We start from the raw sequence: 17,439 nt of genomic DNA, 5'->3' as shown, positions 1-17,439 counted from the left end.
TGTTTATTTTTATTAATTGTAACAATAACCATTTTATGTGATCTTTTTGTTGTGCTATACTGACACAAGACAGCAAATAAAATTGGCAAATAAAAACAACAACAGTAAAACAAAGCAATTGCATAATTTATCCATGCCGCAATGCACTCTGGGAGTCAGTGAGTAGCAATACTAAGTCAAGAGTAAACCTAAAGTAAAGGATCAAGTAGCCCCTACAGTTCTTTTTTAGTTACTAGAACTCTTGTGTCTAATTAAACATTTGTCAGTACAACATACTATTTCTATTTCACTTTACTTAGTTTTTTTAGTGCAATCGATTTTCCTCACTTTTTCTAAGTAAAGTCAACTTATTACATTTTACAGTGTAACAAACTCTAGAATATACTCAGAATATCAATACAATTCTGCTTTGCAAACACTGTAAATGTTGTCTAGAGCACAAAAGGACTGTTAAATGACAGATATTACACTATTATGACATAGTTATGAGCTCAGTATGATGTAATCTGCTGATGTCATCTACTGTTTCCCACATATTGTCTGGCACCAGTGGTCACTCTTAACGCTCCACGTGCATATGTTCCCCATCTCCATTGTTGCTCAACAGCATGTTTGACAAATAATGGCCTTATTCTTTCAATGAACAATTGACATTAAGTACAGTAATAGTACGCATCTCCATATAAAGGAGATGGGGCAAATGTTCAAAATAATGTGTATGAATTGTGTCCTCCCAACTGAAATTAGAATATAATAAGAACACAAGACTTTTGGGAAGCTGTTGGATAACCAGTGAACATAATAAGATTACACCTACGTACAGACATGACTCAGCCATGCACAGTGTTCCCAGGATAAGGTTAAATAGTGGCTGGATTGGTGTGTTTTTATAGTTTATAATGGATAAATATTTTTTTTTATTGGTCAAAACAATGTTTTGACACAATTGTTGTCTGAGTTATGCTGAGGTTATGCTGCATATTTAATTCTGTTACTTTACTGTTTAATACATCGTTTTGAAACTATTTCTACTGTAAAAGGTGACTTGTTACCTTTTCCATTTGTGTTGTTTCAGTTTATTCTTTCACTGTTGTTGAAAAAACACTAAATAGCATACAATACTTTGTTATTCTGTCATGCTGTGGAAAATGCCAACGGGGAAATTATCAATAGCTTTTTTGATGTCAAGATTTTAAGCTACTGTAGGAGCCTACACAACTTTTTTTGTTACTCAAGCAAACAGAGATATTGTCTGAAAATCTTCTTACTTTCTTCATAACTCAGCGAACACAACTTCAGTTCGACTGTGAAGTTTCTTTGTTCATTAGGATCATTCTCTCTATTTTTAACCAGAGCTAAATTCTCAGAGGGGATTCTGTAAAGCCCGTATACGGGGGGAAATCGCCCCCTCTTTACAGGAAAAACAGCCTCAGTGTTTAATTCACAGCATCTGGCTAACAAAAGCACGCTGACTGATCCTTTAATACCGGGCTCAAGACTCGGCTCACTCTGTGTGGCCCGCACACCGATTGAAAAAAATGGCCTTCCCTTCTCTTCAGATGATTAAACATGAAGACAATCAAACTGAGAGATCAAATGAGGCTCCTTTTTGCATTAACAACAATCACAGTTGAATGAGGTAACTGTGGTAACCATGATACGAAAATCAGTACAACATGTACTCAAAGAAAGAAGACAATCACAAACTAGATCTCTTTAATATCTCAATTGTTTCTTCTAGACAATAATGAGATTCATTTGAGAGTTCCCACAGTCTGCAGTCAGAAGTAAGAGAACATAATATGAGCTCAAACATTTCTCATTGAATTCTTTCAAGAGAAAATTATGTAATCTGTTCTACCAAGGTTCACTGAAAATACGTACTTCTACCTACGCTTCTGCAACTCCAAAAAATTTACCTATTCATACTCTGTTGTCTTTCACACCAAGGATGATAACGTTAACTGTATGTACTCAAAGAAAAAAGACAATCACAAACAATCTCTTTAATATCGCAATGGTTTCTTCTAGACAACAATGAGATTAATTTGAGAGCAAATGAAGAAAAAGACCTTCGTAATCTCACGAGTTTCTCAAGAGTTCTCAAAGCTGTGCTCAGATTCGCCAAAGTCTGCACTCTGCAGTCAGAGGTAAGAGAACGTAATATGAGCTCAAACATTTCTCATTGAATTCTTTATGTAAGAATTCATTATGTAATCTGTTCTACCCAGGTTCACTGAAAATACATACCTTTATCTACATTTCTGCAAAACTCCCTAAAAAAGTACCTATTCATACCCTGTTGCCATTTTCACACTAAGGATGATAACATTAACTATATGTACTCAAGAAAAAAAACAACAATCACAATTAGATCTCTTTAATATCTCAATGGTTTCTTCTAGACAATAATGAGATTCATTTGAGAGCAAATAGAGAAAAAGACATTCGTAATCTCACATGAGTTTCTCAAGAACTCTCAAATCTGTGCTTCGCCAAAGTCTAAAGTCAGAGAATGTTTCAGTTTCAGTTTATTTATAAAGCACTATTCCAACACCGAGAAGTTGCACCAAAGTGCTGTACAAGCATTTCTAAAATAAAATAAAAAACACACAATAGAACAACACCACAAAAAACCCACATAATAAAACATAGATGAACAAGAGCTCATTCCTCTTCACTTGGAGATGACATACAAAGTAAGTGAATTTTTAAAAGTCTTTTAAAAGGGCCTAAAGTAGAGGCAGACCTAATATAAAGTGGTAGCATATTCCATAACTTAGGGGCAGCTACTGCAAAGGCCCTATCACCCAGTTGCTTGTGTTTTGTTCGCGGTACAGACAGCTAAATCCCTTTCTCTGCAGACCTTAAAGATCTAGCGGGCTTATGGACCTGAAGAAGTTCGGATAGATATGGTGGGGCTAGTCCATTTAAGCTCTTATAAGCATAGACTAAAATTCAAAATCAACTCTATCTCGAATGGTCAACCAATCCAAGGAGGCCAAAACAGGAGCGATGTGGTCAAATGTACGGGTCCCTGTCAAAAGTCTGGCCGCAGCATTTTGTGCTACTGTACTTGCAGCCGACGTAAAGATGCTTGGGAGACACCAATATATAATGAGTTACAATAATCGAGTCTTGAAAGCACAAAAGCATGGATCAACATCTTTAAGTCTTTTTTAGTTAAGAAAGGCTTCACCTTTGCCTTGAGTCTTAAATGAAAAAAAAGCAGATTTCACCACTAAGTTTATCTGTTTATCAAACTTTAAGAAACCAACATTACCCCAAGACCTTTTACCACTGGTGTATAGAGGTACAGCTCTCCTAAAATAGGGAGATCACTCAAAGCAGGTTCTCCAAACCAAACAAGCTCAGTTTTGCTTTCATTTAAGTTAAAAAAATTATTTGATAACCAGGCTTTTACCTCCTGTAAGCAGACTTTAAGGGAATCCGATGTATTAATATTTTTACTCATAGGCAAATAAATTTGCACATCATCTGCAAAGAAGTGAAAGGCAATACCATTCTTGCGAAAAATTGACCCTAGTGGTAGCATGTATAGTGCAAATAACATTGGAACAAGAATAGATCCCTGCAGAACACCACAGGCCAATGAAGCAGATGACAAAAGATCTGTCCTAGATTAACTGAAAACCTTCTGTTTGTCAAAAATGACCTAAACCATTTTAATGCAGCAGGTTGAGCCAGAGAGCATAAAACAAACATTAAAATAACTAACAGAACAGACAATTGACCAGAGCACAGACGGCATGCCATGCGTGCAGGCGCCATCTTGTATTAGATCAGATGTGAGCTCAAACATTTCTCATTGAATTCTTTATGTAAGAATTCATTATGTAATCTGTTCTACCCAGCTTCACTGGAAATACGTACCTCTACGTTTCTGCAAAACTCAAAAAATGAATGTACCTATTCATACACTGTTGACCTTTTCACACCAAGGATGATAACGTTAATTATATGTACTTAAAGAAAAAAGACGATCACAAACTAGATCTCTTTAATATCTCAATTGTTTTTTTAGACAATAATGAGATTATTTGAGAGCAAATAGAGAAAAAGACCTTAGTAATCTCACATGAGTTTCTCAAGAGCTCTTAAAGCTGTTCTTCTACAAAGTCTACAGTCAGAGAATGTAATACAAGCTCAAACATTTCTCATTGAATTCTTTATGTAAGAATTCATTATGTAATCTGTTCTACCCAGGTTCACTGGAAATACGTACCTCTACCTACGTTTCTGCAAAACTCCAAAACTAAATGTACCTATTCATACACTGTTGCCATTTTCACACCAAGGTACTTTAAGAAAGAAGACGATCACAGCTAGATCACAACTAGATAGATCACAACTAGATCTCTTTAATATCTCAATTGTTTCTTCTAGACAATAATGAAATTCATTTGAGAGCAAACAGAGAAAAAGACCTTAGTAATCTCACATGAGTTTCTCAAGAGCTCTCAAAGCTGTGCTCAGATTTGCCAAAGTCTGCAGTCAGAGGTAAGAGAACGTAATATGAGCTCAAACATTTCTCATTGAATTCTTTATGTAAGAATTCATTATGCAATGTGTTCTACCCAGGTTCACGGTAAATACATACCTCTACGTTTCTTCAAAATTCAAAAAATAAATATACCTATTCATTAATGTAATAATATATTATTAAGAAAATTATTGATTAATCACTTATCCTAATTCTATAAAAACAGTGGAATCCACACCACAAGTTAACAATAACCAGGAACAATTACTATCCATTAAGAATAATAACTTTTTGAAGAAGAAGAAGAAGAAGAAGAAGAAGAAGAAAAGTTGTATGAATGGGCCTTAAAAATCTGTGCTCTTGGTTATGCTATAATTTAATGTTTGCTTGTCTGTAAACAAAGTGCCTTCAGAATTCTTTCTTTGCATCTCTTGCAAAACATCCAGACAAATGCAAATGTCATTATGTGTGTGCAATGAGCCCAATAGCAGTCACTAGCAGTGGTACTTTTGTTGATGATGCAGACGTATTGTTTTCCCAGGTGCACTTGAAAATCACAGCACATGCAGAGATGAAGTTTGCTGCATTTACTGCACGAATTGAGACACTCTGAGATGCTGAAAACACTGGATTGTGAGCTGCTCACATGAACAATGCTGTGCTTCGCTGTGAAACATATACATATTTAGAATAGATTTACTAAACAGCATGAAAATTAGCGTGAGACCGTAGTTCCATAAAGCACTAATTGAAAGGTCTGAAAAAATTCACCCGTTTCAACTTAGGAACGTAAGTTTTGTGGCTGCCTTAATATTTTATTTCAGCTTAAAAGCACGACTTTAAATCTTGCCTAGTGTTGAATTGCTTTATTTAAGTTCATTTGATTTTACTATATTTTCAGTTTCAACTTATTAAATTAGGTTGAAATAAGTTTTAACATGCAAGCAACCATTGAATCAATGTAAAAAAAAAAAAAATAGTTGATATGTGAATCTTTTGGTTCCACTATTGATGTTGAAAAATCGTCAAACCACCATTGTTGTGATCAGTATTTGCTTTAGTTGGACTCTTGACTCTTTATACTCTAATGTTAGATTTTCATTGTCTTTTGTAACAATGTGCTAAAATATATTGGTTAAGGTAATGGAAGCTGAGATCTACTGGGTACAGATGATGGTGTTGATTGTAATCATTGTGAGCTTGTTTTGCCTGTTTGTTCACAAGTGTGTTTGGTTTTATATGTTTGTTTATAATGTGAAGTTTAAGTACAGATATCACACTTTTATAAATTAACAGGAAAAAAAAAACATTGCTGAATCAGTTAGACATTAAGAATCAGCGTATGAAACTCAACAATGGTGACATTCAGCAAAATAAAATTTTATGCAGAAATGCATACTGGGTATCAACATAGTACAAAACTCATTCATGATTCCCAGCATGCATTGCAGTTAATCTGTTTATTAATTAGTTTGATGATTGTCACCATTGTTGGGGTTTGTATGATAAGTGTTGATGTCTAAAACTTTCTGTGCATTGCCACAGAATTTCTGCATTTGTGATACAGGATATTTAAATAAGTAATGAAAGATCATCAATTTTATTCAGTATTACTTTTCAGCTTTATTTTCTATAGCTTTATTGACACCATCACAAACAGTAATCTACTCCAACTTAATTTTAAAACATCTCTTTTGTGGCATCAGTGTTGTAGTTCCAAAAGAAAGTTAACTTAACAAAAGGTAAGAGTCAAGAGCCCAACTAAAGCAATCACTGATCACAATAATAGTGGCTTGTTGAAATTTCAACATTTTTCTAGCATTAATAGCGGGTGATATTAATTCAATGTCATTAACATTGACAAGTCAACTATTTTTGACATTGATTCAATGGTTGCTTGCATGTTAAAACTTATTTTTAAGTTGAAACAGAAAATATTGTAAAATCTATTTAACTTAAATAAAGTAATTCAACACTAGGCAAGATTTAAAGTCGTAAGTTGAAATGACTTGTGCTTTTAAGCTGAAATAACTTAAAATCTTAAGGCAGCCACAAAACTTACGTTCCTAAGTTGAAACGGGTGAACATTTTTTACAGTGGGTGTTCAATATTAGTGCAAATACCAGTAAACTGATTGTCGCAAGCCCATAAATTTTGCGCCTGAAAATAAAACTCCAAATTACTAAATTCATATGCAATAAGATCAACCACAAAAATGACTGTGCCTTTTCATTGCTAGTTTTTCACTGCGTATATTTAGTAAATCCTGACAGTAGTTTCAAAACAGCTAGTAGTTTCTAAGCTGCAATGCCATTTCAGTTTTACTATTAGCTTTTCATCAACTCACACAAACATTATACAGTTCTTTCCTCACAAACCTTCAGGGAATCACAATCCCCAGTTTGGGAAACTCTGGCCTGGCTAATAGTATTGTTAGGCAATCCTTTGCTTTGGATGTTTAACCCTGTAATATTCACACTCCACCTCACAATCAGACTCAAAACTGATTCAAGGCATAATAAAGAAGAACAAATATATCATATTAACCTGTTGCTTAAAACAAGTCCTTTAATGTAGTGATCTGTGTACTGTAAATGAGTAATAAAATCCCATTCGCTTCAGCAGAATCCTATAAGAGGCAGTAGTGCAGAAAGGGTGTTACCACATCATTTCCATCGAGGGATTCATGGAAAAACTACAGCATTTTTACAGATATAAGTCACCTTCCTGCACCCCAATGAGAAATGTTAGACAGTAAGCCAACACGTGACTCATTTTAGGGGGCTTTTTTTCCAGCTGATAGAAAATCTAACGTCTGACTTTACAATGGTAGATTCAGGGACACATTGCATAATGTGTGCGTAAGATGAGGTAGACAAACACCACAATTAACTTATAAACAGAGCCATCTGTGCGTGGTTTTAGTCAAGCTCATGAGGTCATTTTTAAAGGGTGAAAATGAATCTCTACAATATTGCTTTTACTTTCTCTTTTAAATCTTTCAAAGCAAAACTCTACATGACTCATTTCCATCAAGGTCAGTCTTGAGTTTTGAAGCAAGGGTTATCCTGTTGTTTCTCAGATTAATTACTCATGGCAAACCTGACTGTCTTTTTACAAGCAATAAACCTGCATTGTAAGACGCATTCCTCTTTAAAGCCATAGTGAAACCCATCGTCGTTCTTTACCATGCAGAAATGGTGAGGAGCAGCGTGAGACAGCTATGGTAACCACACTAATGCACGACTGCACTTTTGAGTCTGGGAGACCTTACTCAGTGGCAAACATTGCTGTGACTAGGTTTTACATTTAAATAGAGACATCCACACTCCAGCTGAATCTATTCCAGCCAGAAACATGTATATTGCCAAACTACGCTGAAGAAAAAAAAGAACCAAGGCTGATACCAAGCAACCAACAAAAAGCAAGATACTGTACCAACTTAACCAGTACAATTATTGAAACTGTAAATAACTTGAAATAAGATGGTTTGAGCTGATAAAAAAGTGAAGTGTGTGTGTAATTTCAATATATTCTCCTATCCTATTGTAATGTCCAACTATATGTACTGTAAGCCACATTAATTTAAAAAGTTTAAACACTGTTGCACTATCAAAACACTTTCTTTGAGCATTCCAACTTACTAATACATTGAGTTTGAAGAAGGACTACCTATCTATCCAAACCAATAGCAGATTCAAAATACTTTTGGAAAAATAACACTCTTAAAAATAAAGGTGCTTCTTTTTTCAGTCATAAGTGTCAATTTTTTGAAATTGAGATTTATATATCATCCGAAAGCTGACTTTCCATTGATGTATGGTTTGTTAGAATAGGACAATATTTGGCCGAGATACAACTATTTTAAAAAAAATCTGGAATCTGAGGGTTTTAAAAAATCTAAATATTGAGAAAATCACCTTTAAAGTTGTCCAAATTAAGTTCTTCGCAATGCTTATTACTAATCAAAAATTAGGTTTTGATATATTTACGGTAGGAAATTTACAAAATATCCTCATGGAACATGATCTTTACTTAATATTCTAATGATTTTTGGCATAAAATAAAAATATATAATAATTTTGACTGGTTTTGTGGTCCAGGGTCACATATAATAAATGTTGGGTCAAACCTGTATTTTAGATAAAATAAGACAAGCTGTAAAAATTGCAAAACTCTTAATTAGTGAATTACACTCTTTAAAAAAAAAAGGTTCCAAAAGGGTGTTTTTTCAGTGGTGCCATAGAAGAACCATTTTTCGTTCCCCAAAGAACCTTTCAGTGAACATTTTCTAAAAGAACCTTTTTGAAGAACATTTTTAAAATCTGAAGAACCTTTCCACTATAAAGAACCTTTTCTGCATTTGAATGGTTTCATGGTTGTTTAAGGTTCTTCACAGAGCCATTGATGCCAGTAAAGTTTGCTCTCCTAATTTGGACAATCAATATTTTCTACAACTTTCAACCAAAAGCAAAGTATGACCTAAAAGAACTCTAAACACACTGAATCCCTGAGACTTCAAAATCTAGCATCTAACATCAGGACCTAACTAGTGGAATAAAAAAGTGCCAACTCTACAAAACATTATGAGCTGAAAATCATTCTGACCCAGTTGGACTTAAAACATCTTTCCATCACCACGAAACAAGTTAGAACACGGCAAACGGCTACTTATGAAGTGTGCAGATGCACTAAGCTATCTATACAACTGCACAAATAGTGGCAACTGACCAACTTGACCCCAATGAAGATTACACTACCTGACTTATGACCCCCAGGTAATTTAAGCTCCTTTTTATATTAGACTTTAAAGATCAGACCCTCTTCTTGTATCTACTAACCATCAGATTTTCCTCTCAGAATGACCCATGGATGAAAGCAACACTCAAGCAGAAGTCGATCATTACAAGGAGCTTTCTCACTCAGTAAGGCAACTACTGGAAAAGTCCGTGGGTTGGCACGCACCAGGGCTTTAATAGCAGTAAATACCACTCAAAGCTGCGATTACAGTGCTAAAGTGTTCCTAATGTCTCAACCACAGCCTGCCAAGAAAAAAGGCATCATCTCTGTAAGCGCCTGCCAGTCTCTGACAGGACACTTCTCCCAGGGAGACGCATGCTCTATATTACTGATAGTTTGACTCTGCATGAGGGCTCTTCAGAAGACTGCTTTACAATTATTTAAGTATAAAAACATGAAATGCTCTTTTTACAGTATTCTTCATAACTTAACTCTGCAGGCTTATTTACAGTGCCACTAGAAAATGTATAGGGTAAATATTTTGTGTATTTCTGCATAAGTTTTACCTACATTCTTATATTTAGATTTAAAAAAGAGAGAATTTTACTGAGAAAAAAATCTAGGAGTAAATATCATTGGAAAACGAAATGTGAACTAGGTTTATCAGTCAAGGGGTGTTGGGAATAAAATTGTTAAATTACAGTCAGGTGTGTCATTAGCAGTTAATGTAAAATCATGATAAATAATTATGGTTTCTAATGAATGGGCTCTGATTTCTGACATGTTAATATTACTAATATATTAATATCTTCATGCATTGTAGTCATATTCAGTAGATTAGAGTTGGGTGACAATATAGTTTACATCTTGAAATGATGTAAACAATCAAGCAGTTGAGATTTACATAGCTTTATGTGAGTATACTGTATATACTTATATATTCAACTTTATACATAGCGCTTTACAATAATATAGTTTAGATGTCACAACAATATAAACAATCACAACAATCATTGCTATACATTTTATACATTCAACTTTACTTACATAAATATACTCATGTAAAGCAATATATCAATTTGTAATATATAAACTAATAGTATGGTTTAAATTATGCAATATGTGACCCTGAACCACACAACCAGTCATGTAATGAAACTGAAAATACATAAGCTTTCCACTGATGTATGGTTTGTTAGGATAGGACAATATTTGGCCGAGTTACAACTATTTGAAAATCTCGAATCTGAGGGTGCAAAAACATCAAAATATTGAGAAAATTGCCTTTAAAGTTGTCCAAATTAAGTTCTCAGCAATGCATATTACTAGTCAAAAATTAAGCTCTGATATATTTACGGTAGGAAATTTATAAAATATCTTCATGGAACATGATCTTTACATAATATCCTAATGATTTTTGCCATAAAAGAAAAATCAATCATTTTGACCCATACAATGTATTGTTGGCTATTGCTACAAATATATCCATGCTACTTATGACTGGTTTTGTGGCTCAGGGTCACATATTATAAACAACCAAGCAGTTGAAATTTTCTATGTAATATATATTGTTATACATGATTGTACCGCATGTAAGTGAGTAAAGTTGGACATACAGTAGTTGAAGTTATACATTGCTTATTTATTTGAAGGTTGGACTTTTTTTTTGTTATGGGGTGAAATTGAGAATTGTGAAACGAAAGGTTATTATTCATAAGGCACTGATACAGATCATGATAGCAAGTCAAGACAATGACGTTTCCAAGCAGTGTGCGATGTGTATCAAGAGGCAGGTGATCTCGAAACACAGATTAGGAATAAGAGCTTCCAATCTGCTCGAACCAGACAGTGACGTCAGCCATGACAGACCAGGACTCATCTGCCTGTGACTCTGGCCAATTACCACAACAAGAACACTGTGACTGCTATTAAACGACCACAAATAAAGACAGCAAGTTACATACTCACAGAGAAAAGGTGGAAGAACGAATAGAAAGTAAGAAAGCGAGAAAGAGAGTGTTTTCTCCCTGAGGATATTGAATGGAAACTACTCGTTTGGCCTCCTCAATTGGTAAAATAACCACAGCCTGAGGGTCTGTGAAAGAAAGAGAACCAAACCAACTCCATTTCCTTAGGGACCGACTGAACTCCCCCCATTCTGCCACTAACTGCTTTCCTTGAAGAAATCTCCAGCTCTCTGAATAGTCTGTGTGAGTGTGTGTTAATTGAAAGGGTTTGTCTAGTGCTAGTGAAGCATTAGGTCTGACCTACATTTATATGTCCCCATAAAACCAGGCCTAGCAGACGGCCAGAACTCAACACACAGCACACTTCAGGTAGCTGCATACTAATCTAATACATTCCTTTCATTCTTCAGACACACACGGAGGCAAAGGATTGTAGATTCCAACTTCATGACATCATTTCCTGCACCATATTCAAGTCAGCATTAAACTAACAAGGATGGATGAGTAAGGAATGTTTGGAAACAGACAATGGCACCATGATTAGACCAATGATGACATCTCTTAAATCTCTTATCTGGTGATATTAAATAATACATAATATTATATAACAATCGGACATAAGGGTATTTCATTCTCTAGAAAACTTTGGTGGAAGTATGTGATAAGCAAACTTTCCCAAGAAAGATGGACAACTTATTTAGAGCGATCAAGAAAAAGCACTTTCAGACCCCAAAGACAGAAAAAATTGAAATATATCTTAATGAACAAAATTACATTAAACTGAAATAATAATACACACTATTCATTTGCATTTGTTGTTTCATCCAAGCTAAAGTTATTTACAATAGGTTACTAAACATCTCTAAACAAAAAAGACAGACAGACACACCTGAATTTCAAACAAAAAGTACCAGAGCTTTTAAGACATTGTATTGTAGTAGTACCATGGTATTCTTTGAAATACCAGTTAATAATACTATGGCATATGAATATGATAATTAAATTCTATCAGATACCATCCAACCGTCCATGGCCAGTTATATGACTAATAAACGTCCACAAAACTTATTTATAAACTTTCAACAGACTAGTGTAAATAAAAGAACGTGGCCAGCTACAAGTGAACAGAATAGAATAGAATCACAGTAAAAAGTAAAATGGCAAAGTAAACCTCTTTACATGTCTAAAAGGGGTCCATATACTTTTGAACGTAAATAAATTAAATAACTACTACCAAGTTAGCAGAATAAAATATCAGCAAAAACGTTAAATGGCAAAGTAAACATCTACTTACATGTTTAACAAATTTATAAACTTTTAAATGTTAATAAATAAACGAACAACCATTGCCAAGTTAATTGAATAGAGCAGAATTGCAGCCAAAAGTGGTATGGCAAAATAAACACCTCTTTAGATGTCTACAACCGGGATATATATACTTTTACTGTTAATAAATAAAATAACAACTATACTTCCAGGTATAGAATAGAATAGAATAGAATAGAATAGAATAGAATAGAATAGAATAGAATAGAAGTGCAACAAAGAAAGTCAATAAAGTGCAGATTTCTTTCTAGTTGTTTGGCTGAAAATCTTAAAATCATTACTACAAACCAGGACGAGCGCAAATCTCTCCTCCAGCTCGGCCGGCTCGGGCATGGGCAGTTTGAGGGGCATGTGGTGTCCTCTAGGGTCAGTGTGTTGGTTCATGCTCCCTGCGTTCCCCATCTCTCCTCCTGTATCACAGTCACACTCTTATTCTTCGGGTTTGTCCTGTATGTGTCCGGTATCCGTTATCACTGTCTGTCCGACTTTATCTGAGCTTGAACACTTCATGGAGGTCAGCAGCAGCAGCAGCAGGGTCCGTGCGCAGCTGCATTATAACTTCACAATGGCAACAAGAGCGCAAATAACGTGTCCTATTCGCATATTGCACAATGTCCGCACCACTCCCAGTGAGCTCTTCTGTTCTTCATGATTCAGACTCTGAACGCACTTCAGCGGACAACTACAGGCGCTGGCGCTTCAACTCCGCCCCGCAAGCGGATTTACCAATCCTACTAAAGCGAAGGCTTTGCTCATGAATAATACATGAGATTCTCTTGGGAGGCGTAGCTGATTGACTGAATCATCGTTGCCAGCAGTTCTTTGAATTATTGATTTACTGTATATTTACATTAACAACATACGCAAATAAAATAGATACACTTCAATAGCTCTCTTCGCTCTCTTTATTAACAACATTAGGCTACAGACTAGATTACAAACAAGGGAAAAAGTAGAAAAGAAAAAAAACTAGGGGGAAACAACATTTCAAACAGGACAAAATTTAAAATATGGTGCATAAATAATTTAAACATACAGCTCACAAATATTTAAAGTGTACAGCTTGAGGCAAGTTGTGGAAAGAGACATCTGTGGAAAGACATGCAACATTATGCATCGTAGCTTTAAAATTCTTATTTTATTTATTTGTTTGTTTGTTTGATCAATTGTGACCTTTCATAGTGTCTTTATATCTCACAGTTACTCCCTTTTATTGTACAATGTAACAGTGTTGATTTTGTCTCCCAGAACAGAAAGTCTATACATTTACACTTATGTGACCCTGGACCACAAAACCAGTCATAAGGGTCTATTTTTTAAAACTGAGATGTATACATCATCTGAAATATGGAGAGAGAAAAAAAAAAGCTTCCCATTGGTTTGTTAGGATAGGACAATATTTAGCTGAGATACAACTATTCAAATATCTGGAATCTGAGGGTGCAAAAAAATCGAAATACTGAGAAAATTGCCTTAAATTCGTCCAAATGATGTTCTTAGCAATGCAAACTTAAGTTTTTATATATTTACGGTATGAAATGTACAAAATATCTTCATGGAACATGATCTTTACTTAATATCTTAATGATTTTTAGTATAAAAGAAAAATTGATAATTTTGACCCATACAGTGTAATTTTGGTTATTGCTACAATTTTTTTGCTACTTAAGATTTTGTGGTCCAGGGTTAAAAGTGAATTTGGTCAACACTAGCGCTCAAAGATGGCCACGATTTGCTAGCTGACTTAAGTCTTTACAACCATCCATTTCATCATTAGTAACCATTAATGAGTCATGTGCTGACACTGCTGTGATACTGTATGGTTAAACGCTGGGAAAGCGCAGTTATAGTGGTGCAGTAAAATCTTTCTGTACTTTCAGACACATGGGTGCTAACGCTTTGTTGAATTCTATATGCGGTAGGAGAGACCAGACTTCATACAAAAGAGAAAAGAGACACAGGCAGCCCACAGCTGCTGAAACTGAAGACGCTGAGGGAGACTCTCAGAGGCCCAAAGGCACTACAAGGACTTATAAAATGCCAAAAATAAAGGAGGAAGAATAAAATCTCTGTTGCAGGACATATGTTGCTAAATTTGTCTGTGAGCCAGATGAAGGAAGCAATGTTCTTAAACTCCACATACTCCATACAGGGACACAACACAGAGACCACATTGTACTGGATGCCACTCGTTTTAAACTATGTTTGCTGTGACACAGACAGAATTCAAACCCATTCGTGCTTAGAGTCTCTCATTTCACAGTAAACTTTACAATGTGACCTGAAATTTTGTGTTGAATACACGTCCTCTCAGTAGGGTTAATTGCTGATTCTTTAGTTAGTAATTCTCTTAAATTTTAACATAGACTAGATTAAAGTCCTGTCTAACTGTTGCCTAATTGCAGAATTGTTTTTATGTCCAGAACATCTTTAAGACAACAAATAAGAAAAGTAGCAAGAATGGGAAAAGTAGTAAGACAATTAATTTATAGTTGTGACACCACAGCGCCATCTGGTGAAGAGTGTACTTACAGTTGCCTCAGAGAATGGGCCTGTTTTAATTAAATTGTCCACTAGACAGAATGAAGACAAAGTTGAACTTATTGCCACGGACAATATTTCAGGATGTAGACCATCGGAAAAAAAAAAAAAAAAACTCCAATAAATGCTGCCTGTACGTGCGTAAAAGCTTCTGTCACCTCTCTACTGCAATCTTGGCCTATTCCTTACTTGAAAAACTTTAAGATCATTGATAATCTTTGGATTTAACTTTGCCACTGCTTTCATCAAATTTAAACAAATATTTTCAATAAGAATTAAATCTGAAGACTGAACAGACTACTCAAGAACATTCTACGACTGAACCCTGAGCCAAGCTTAAGTAGATTTGAATGTTTACTTTGGCATGGCTGTCCTTCAGGGAAGTTCATTGATCATCAGCTTCAGTTTTTGACAAAATGGCATAATACTTGAAAAATTCATGATGTCCTTTATACAGTCATGATTTCCACTTCCTGCAACAGTAAAACACCACCATAATAGGAATGGCCCACCTCCATGTTTGATGATGGAGATGGTGTTCTGCTTATAAGCTTTGCCTTTTTTTTTTTTGCACCAGACATACTCCTAATCCACATCACATCACTCCATAAAACATTCTTCCAGAATGCTACAGATCATTCCAAATGTATTCTTGGTTAAGAGTGGCATTCAGCAAGGTGCCTCAACATGAAGGCCATACTTGTCTAAGTCTTCTTCTTATACACTGCATTGAATTTTTTTCCCTCCTTGTGTTGGGTAATCTTGTAAGTCTTTGACTGTACACTGCAGGTTTTCTTTGTTGCTCTGATCAAACATTTTTATGATAGGCCTATTGTGCTTTTTTTTTTTGTTTTTGTTTTTTGTTCAATGCCCTCAAAGGTTTTCTGGTAAAACACATTTTAAACTAAGGAATAAGGCTCTCATCTGTGTCTCTAGGAACTTTTAACATCTTGGAAATCTTCATGTAGCCTTAGACTTTCTAATATAATAAAATATTTCTTTTCTATAGCTTTTGTGACAGCTTGGTTGCCAAATTTGCTACTCAACTTCAGCACATGCATGGCCTAAATGTATGTACAGGTGCATCTCAATAAATTAGAATGTCATGGAAAAGTTCATTTATTTCAGTAATTCAACTCAAATTGTGAAACTTGTGAATTAAATAAATTGAATGCACACAGACTGAAGTCTTAAAAGTGGTTATTTTAATTGTGATGATTTGGCTCACATTACTGTATATATACTCAATACATGGTAGGGGCTCCTTTTGCTTTAATTACTGCCTCAATTCGGCGTGGCATGGAGGTGATCGGTCTGTGGCACTGCTGAGGTGGTATGGAAGCCCAGGTTTCTTTGACAGTGGCCTTCAGCTCATCTGCATTTTTTGGTCTCTTGTTTCTCATTTTCCTCTTGACAATACCCCATAGATTCTCTATGGGGTTCAGGTTTGGTGAGCACACCAACACCATGGTCATTTAACCAACTTTTGGTGCTTTTGGCAGTGTGGGCAGGTGCCAAATCCTGCTGCAAAATGAAATCAGCATCTTTAAAAAGCTGGTCAGCAGAAGGAAGCATGAAGTGCTTTAAAATTTCTTGCTAAACGGGTGCAGTGGACCAACACCAGCAGCTGACATTGCACATCAAATCATCACAGACTGTGGAAACTTAACACTGGACTTCAAGCAACTTGGGCTATGAGCTTTTCCACCCTTCCTCCAGACTCTAGGACCTTGTTTTCCAAATGAAGTACAAAACTTGCTTTATAAAAAAAGGACTTTGGACCACTGGGCAACAGTCCATTTCTTCTTCTCCTTAGCTCAGGTAAGACGCCTCTGATGTTGTCTGTGGTTCAGGAGAGGGTTAACAAGAGGAAGACGACAACTGTAGCCAAATTCCTCAACACGTCTGTGTGTGGTGGCTCTTGATGCCTTGAACCCAGACTCAGTCCATTCCTTGTGAAGTTCACCCAAATTCGTGAATCGATTTTTCTTGACAAGCCTCTCAAGACTGCGGTTGTCTCTGTTGGTTGTGCATCTTTTCCTTCCACTTAACTTTCTGTTAACATGCTTGGATACAGCACTCTGTGAACAGCCAGCTTCTTTGGCAATGAATGTTTGTGGCTTACCCTCCTTTTGAAGAGTGTCAATGATTGTTGATGAGACCGTTTCTGTGACAATTGTCTTCTGGACAACTGTCAAAACAGTAGTCATCCTTATGATTGTATAGCCTAGTGAATCAAACTGAAATATCATTTTGAAAGTTCAAGAAATCTTTTCCATGACATTGTTTTTTTGTTTTTTTTTTTTGTTTTTTTTAGATACACTTGTATGTGTAACAGCCCAAACTAATTTAGTTTTATAA

The 17,439-nt window shown here is 35.4% G+C and overlaps 1 protein-coding gene across 2 annotated transcripts in view; it reads right to left on the bottom strand.

Moving 5' to 3' along the window:
* fmnl2a (formin-like 2a) overlaps nucleotides 1–13,173 on the bottom strand; it is a 117,555-nt gene extending 104,382 nt beyond the window's left edge. For both annotated transcript variants that reach the window (XM_073845198.1, XM_073845196.1), the window contains exon 1: nucleotides 12,826–13,173. In XM_073845198.1, coding sequence (XP_073701299.1) covers nucleotides 12,826–12,939 — 114 coding nt within the window. In that variant the 5' untranslated portion in view covers nucleotides 12,940–13,173. The remainder of the gene's footprint in view (nucleotides 1–12,825) is intronic.
* Between the last annotated feature and the right edge of the window lie 4,266 nt (nucleotides 13,174–17,439).

The sequence above is a fragment of the Garra rufa genome, chromosome 8, assembly GCF_049309525.1.
Source record: "Garra rufa chromosome 8, GarRuf1.0, whole genome shotgun sequence".
NCBI classification, from domain to species: domain Eukaryota; kingdom Metazoa; phylum Chordata; class Actinopteri; order Cypriniformes; family Cyprinidae; genus Garra; species Garra rufa.
Note: the sequence above shows the minus strand (reverse complement) of the source record. Positions and strands in the feature narration are given on the sequence as shown.